Source organism: Pogoniulus pusillus, chromosome 7 (genome assembly GCF_015220805.1).
Source record: "Pogoniulus pusillus isolate bPogPus1 chromosome 7, bPogPus1.pri, whole genome shotgun sequence".
In the NCBI taxonomy this organism is placed as follows: domain Eukaryota; kingdom Metazoa; phylum Chordata; class Aves; order Piciformes; family Lybiidae; genus Pogoniulus; species Pogoniulus pusillus.
In genome coordinates, this window is record NC_087270.1 from 7,342,440 (window position 1) to 7,348,937 (window position 6,498).

Sequence of the window (6,498 nt, forward strand, 5' to 3'; positions counted from 1 at the left end):
ATAACTTCCTAATCCTGAATAAATATATTTGCTGCTTTCCTGTAATTTGTACTTAGCAATTTCTTCTGGAACATCCAAGCAAGTATTATTTATTACGAGTAGCTGTAGAGTTAGCAAAACTGCTCGTCAGGTTGTGTCTATGTATTACTAGTTGGTTGGTTAACAGTGATTTAGCACGTGAGCATTCCATTATCTCGCTGGTTTCCTTTGACAGTGGTTCATTCCTGCTGGCATAAAGTATTAGAATAAGCGAGTTCTGCACATAACTCTTCCGTGTCCAAAGGAAATGCATTACAGAGTAATGCATTTCTTTTGTTAAGATGTGCTGGAGTTGGCATGGCAAAAATGACAACAAACAACCTTGTGACAGCTTTCATAACTAAGCGACAATCTTTCTTTGATGCAGCTAAAGGGAGGACAAATGTGGAGCTGCGGGAAAAGTTCATTTTGGCAGACGGTGCCAGTCAAAGTATGGCAGCTTTCCGACCAAGGGGCCGGAGATCACGACCCTCTTCGAGGGGTGCTTCTCCCAATAGATCTACTTCTCTGTCAAGTCAAGCTGGCCAGGCAGCTGCTCCACAAGCAGTTGCTACAAGTACACCGAAGGTAAGGAGAAACAATCCTGCAGTGGTTAACAAAGGGGCTCTGGATTTCTTTATTTTTATCTTACTCCAGCAGTATTGGTGCTTTCCCTAACTGACAAGGAAGAAGTACCTTAATTTTGTTTCATAGTCTGAGGAGGACCTAACAAGTCTGTATTATTTTTTTTTTCCTAGTGTTTGCTTGTTTGCAACCCAGGAATAGAAGGATTCTTTACATTTAAGGCACCACGTGAACTAACTGTCAGTTTGGGAACTGCTCTGACAAAGCAGTGAACCTCTCTGCCATCTCTTTGTTTCAGAACATTTGCCGTCAGCTCCTTCTGCTTAGCTTTTTATTTCTGTGAGATTTGATTGCCCTGTGAAAGCTTAGGTGTCCTTCTCCATGACATTGTTTTCCATCTGCTGTCCTTCATGTTTTGATTTACCATTGTTTCATACAGACACCCCATCATTTAACACGCAACTATGGTAAGCCATGGTTGACAAACAGCAAAACGTCAACTCCTCCTAAGCTGCCAGAATCCTCAGACTATCAAGGGTCATCTGCAGAGGTACAGTAAGGACAGACATTCAAGTCTAATGACCTTCCTTCACTAAAACTGTCAGTTCACTAACAGCCACTAGAGTGTCAGTGCTTCCGAGTTGCAGCATCTTTTGCATATTAATGCACTGTCTGTATTTTAGACTTTTGTCAAATTACTGCCTTTTGGGTTTGTTTTTTTTTTTGCTGTTCTACTTTTTTACTTTTAGGAAAACTCAACTTCAGTGAATTTATGTTTACCATAACAGTATCCACTGAACTTATTGAGCAAATGGGAAAAAACCCCACAGTTCCTACACTTTGCAGGTTTCTTTCCTGAAATTGTTTGAGTTCATGGAGTACTGTAATATTCACAAACTATGGGAATGGGATAACAACTCATGATCTCCAGTGCAAAACTACTAAATATCCACTCGCTGCAAAGAAGGTGGCACAAAAGACCAACTGTGATCTATAAACCTTTCCAACAGCAACGTTTTGTTTAAGGAGGTTCTGACCAATCGTTCCTCTAATAAGACAGCTATTTTATGACTTGACAGGAAATGAGCTGTGGTCTTATTTTCAGCCCGTGGCTTGCATAGAAACTGCAAGTGTAGCAGTTAGGTCTGTGCTGCCAGGTAAGCTGTATGGCCAGCATTTCAATGGGCTTGGAGCCAAAGTGTAGCCCCTAGTGCCATCACAGTCAGAGAAATATATACAGCTGGAGCAGGCAGCAAACTGAACCATTGCTTGCTGGAATTACCTTTGCACCGGGTTAGACTGAGCTTGGTGAGGAGAAATTTGTGCTGCCATCACCTCTGTTGTGTCTGCTTTTCCCAAATCTGCACTTTGCCTACTGCTGTTCATGTGACACCTTCAGGTGCTATGTTTTCATGACCTCAGCATGGCTTTGCTCAAAGGTGCATAACGAACTTTTCACTCTGCTCCTGTGTGAGCTGGTGCACCCTTCGGGCGTCTATGTAAACAGCACTGCAATCACTCAGGGCTACAGTTCAGAAGTAGCACAAGGATGAGTCAGTTTTCAGTTTCTAATATATTCCTGTATCTTCTTTCATCTCTTAGCTGGCAGCTGAATTGTAAGATTAATTGATGGTACTTTTTATAGAGTTTACAGTCATGGAAAGATATTTTCGCTGAATTGCAATGAGGTGAAAGCAGTCGGCATTGCTTTCAAATGGAGGCACTGTATTTCTCACCTACTTTTACAACTGCCAGTAGTTTCATTGATGTTTTCTTATGTAAACCGCCATGGTTTGAGAGTGGAAGTGGAAGTGGTAGGGGAAGGTAGGTTGCAGTGAATTTCTGAGGCATTCTGCAGCATTTTTTGCCCAAGAGAGCAGTTGTTTATTTTATGTGTAGACTGCATTTGGGTTAGGGCAAAACTGAAGAGCAAGCTCGTTTCTTCTTTCCCCAGTGATTCTGTGCCAGTACCTTGCCCAAAGGGCAGCAGGTTCAGCAGGGTTATGGAGAATGCTTCCTTTCCTTATCCTCCCAGTCTCTGTATAGCAGAGATTTCCAAGGCTGACTGGAACATTAAGCATTTGTACTTGGCTTTAAAGAAAGTTTAACATTGTGACTATCCGTGTCAGAGCCAGCAAATTTGTCTCCTCTGTAGTATCTCAATGCTCTTTTGTTCAGAGGTGCCAGAAGTGGTACAAGCTAGCAGCTGCCAAGCATGCTCCTGGCATGCTTAGCTCTATGCAGCTCCCAACACACTCCTCTGGATCTTCATTTTCAGTACCCAGTTCTGCCCCACTGCTGAGTGGGGACCAAAGGCAGAGATCCTGGGATCCAGACCACTCAATGTGCTGCATTTATCACTGCAGTGTTTGTTGTTCTTTTGGGGTATTTATTTCATGTTTTTGTGTTGATTAAATATTAATACTGTAGTCTTAGTTCTGTTTGAGTACACCTCTGATCTGGTATGCTACATGAATTTTGGCATCTGTGGATTTAACTCCTGAGATTTTGAAAAGGATCATACTGTTCAGGGCAGATTGCAATTCAAGACCATAAATGAGAAAGCAGGTATGGTAACACTGTGGAGTTAAGAGAGATTTCATACAGTATATTGAGAACAAGAACTATTTTTAATTAGTCCCATGTCTTTTTTTTTCCCCCTGCTTTTTTTTCTAGTTTTGGAAAGGTTTGGAAATTCAGTAACATTTATAACACTGAAACAAATGTATTCAGCAGCTATAACCATGGTCAGAATGGTGGAAAGTCAAGCTATGCACACATAAAACCTCTACAATTTGTCTCTAAGTCATGTACCATCAACTAATCTTATGTGCTTAACTAATTTATGTGAAGGTAGCATTTCTCTTCTTTATATGCATTGAAATGCACACAAAGAATGCTCAGATGTTAACGTCAAGCTGTTATTTTGTTGCTAATGTTTTACATTTGAAGTACTTCAAACACTAAAGGAGTGTTCAAGCTTCATGTCCTGAAAATATCCAGTGACTCAAATCTGTATTTCAGATTCACAGTGAGTGTTGATCCAGTGGTCATGTTCTAAGCTGTGTACTGTCTAATACCTTATCTACACTAGTGACAATTTTAAAGAACATTTTTTCTTTCTCTCCTTTGCACAGGGAACACCAATTCAAGGAAGTAAACTCAGACTGCCAGGATATCTATCAGGGAAAGGTTTCCACTCAGGGGAAGACAGTGGCATCCTGTCAACAGCAGCTACTAGAGTTAGAGCTCAGTTTGCAGGCAAGTGTTTTGACTTTAGAACTTAGTCTACCACTTGCTTCGTTTTCCAGCTGAATACTTGGGGTCACTAGGCTGTGAGTGAGATGTAAAAAGAGCAAGGGATGAGTGAAAGTCTCACTGTCTCCACTGTGTTGCCAAGGATGCATATATCAGGATAATGGTCCCTCGTTCACATGGTTGCACAGCAGCTACACTCAACTCTGGATGTGTGAATTCATGACTGTAACCCTGTCGTCACTGGTATCTCCAATGTGTCTGCTGAAGGATCTAGAGAAGAAGGGTTTAGGTCTTCACAGTATTTGAGTTTTGCACAACTGTGACGAAGTAAAGGGATCACTTAATGATGAATTGTCCATTTCCTTTGAAGGCATAACTGCAGGGAGCAGCTGTAGATGACCTTATTAATGGAATGTCCCATAGAGTGTAAAACAGTGTATGAAAATACAAAGCAGTAAAGCTGTGCTCTTTCAGGACCCTCAGAGCAGCTCTGAATATGGGAGAGGGCTGGATTGTTAGAACAGAAGATTGCTCTACTGGATTTCCTGCCTATGTTAAGTTCTGCAGTGCATACAGAGCAGCACTGGAAAATGCTGTTCAAAGAGCAGTGTCTTTTATAGGTGATTTGAAAACTGAGCCACCTAAGATATTAATTTCAACTTGGTGTTTGTCACCCTTGCAGGAAACAAGATTTGTTAAAAGAAAAAATATTCAATAAGTAATTTGAAAATTGCGGAGGGAAAAAAAGAAACCACATTAATGATTTTCTGTTTAAGATTCTTTGTTGTGGTTTTTTTCTTCATGCCACATTGTCTGAGCAGGCTCTCACTCTAGCAACCTTGCTGAAAGCTCTGTTGGAGAAAATGTGTACTCTGTCCTTGTTTCAACTCTGGGGGTTTGATTTTTTTTAAGGGGAATATGTATTTAAAAATAATCATCTACATCTCCAAGGTACACACACTGTGAAATCCTGAATGGTGGAAGAGGCCAGGTACTGAGTTCTTTCAATCCACAGCTGAGAATATGGCAGGGGAATGAAAGTGTTGAGTGAAGGTACACCATGTGTTTAGGAGGTCAAGAAAAATTGCCAGGATAATAGATTTTTGATGAGATGTGCCTGTGACAGATTAAGTCTCGGTGAGGAAGCTTTGGGATTGCCTGAGACCTTGGAAAGCCCAGCACATGCTTACCTCTCATTCCAATGGCTGTCTTCTCTCTTTCTTAGAAACCAAAAGAACACCCAGCAGACCTGGAAGTCGGGCAGGAAGCAAGGCAGGCAGCAGGTCGAGCAGCCGGCGAGGCAGTGATGCGTCTGACTTTGACATTTCAGAGATCCAGTCTGTGTGCTCAGATATGTCAGAGACTGTTCCTGCTACAAGCAGACCGACACCCCGAGCAGGTTCTCGGCCAGGATCAGCCAAGCCTTCTAAAATTCCAACTCCCCAGAGAAGGCCACTAGCCAGCAAATTGGACAAGTCTTTGAAGAGATAATATGATTGGCTCTGGAAAGGCCTTTTCCTTTTGCGTTCAGTATTTAAGTTCCTGAGATGTAAAAAATTATATAGAAATTATTGTGAAATATCACAAGAGGTGGAGTTTTTAATTCTGGAGATGGCCTTATTTGTGTATTTGTCTTCTTATTTTATGTGTATAATTTTTGTTGGATTTGGTTTTGTTTATGCCATATCCTGTGAGAAGAGGGAAGAGTTCTAATGTAAACTAACAGTTGTACACAGTAATGTGTAGAAAGTACACTGCAACTGTACAGTGTACTGAATGTACAGTAAGTCTCTGCAACCTCAGTAAAATAGGCCTATCACTATGTCATTAGCTAACAGTGAAGGATACCTCATGATTTTTCTTTAAAAGAAGAAAAAGAGAATACTAAAAAGCCAAAAGACACAATTACACATCCCAAGCTAACTAACAAACGCGGCTGTACAACAGATCTCCTAAGGAACACAAACCCACCTTCACAGTACCCTTATTTATACAGCGTCTCTCAGAGGTAATTAAGCACCCATCAGTAATACGATGATACCTTGCAGCATTTCTGTGCCATTGCTTTCAATGAGGCCAGACACCTTCTGGATATCCAAACTATTCTCCTGTAAGAATATCAAATATAAAGTGCATTCATGTAAACGTGAGGTTTTCTTTTGCTTGAGTGAATGGTAGCACTGTAACATCAAAGTCATTTTGTATCAAAGCAATTTTGCTTGCAGAAAGCTTCAAAATAAACATGTCCCTTAACTTTATTTCTATTGTATTTCTTATTTCACAGGAAGAGTTTTTTGCGTTCTGTTTCAGGGCATGTGTCATTTCAGATGACCAATAATCACTGTAGGAACATAGGCTTTAAAGTATCTTCCCATTATCAGCCATCAGATTTTGGTTAACTCCTGTATTTGTTTAATAAAACACTAAACTGCACATATCCAGTCGTATGAAATGATATATAGTTATTGTGTGTCAGCAATTGGGTTTGCCATATTAAACTGTGTTATTTATATACCATATAGGAAAGGCATAAAGGGTAAGTAGTTTGCTCTTTTTGTCACTGGTGTATTTTTGCCATTCATGGATTCTTTGAGAGGATGAATAATAGAAGTTCTTTTTTACAGGAAAAAGGATGCA

At 40.5% G+C, this 6,498-nt stretch overlaps 1 protein-coding gene across 9 annotated transcripts in view; it reads left to right on the forward strand.

Moving 5' to 3' along the window:
- DST (dystonin) overlaps positions 1-6,119 on the forward strand; it is a 337,092-nt gene extending 330,973 nt beyond the window's left edge. For 8 of the 9 annotated variants that reach the window (XM_064145802.1, XM_064145796.1, XM_064145803.1 and 5 more), the window contains 4 exons: positions 407-606; positions 1,043-1,153; positions 3,741-3,864; positions 5,087-6,119. In XM_064145802.1, the coding sequence (XP_064001872.1) occupies positions 407-606; positions 1,043-1,153; positions 3,741-3,864; positions 5,087-5,352 (701 nt within the window). In that variant the 3' untranslated portion in view covers positions 5,353-6,119. The remainder of the gene's footprint in view (positions 1-406; positions 607-1,042; positions 1,154-3,740; positions 3,865-5,086) is intronic. The other variant, XM_064145799.1, reaches the window with a different exon arrangement.
- Positions 6,120-6,498: the final 379 nt, after the last annotated feature.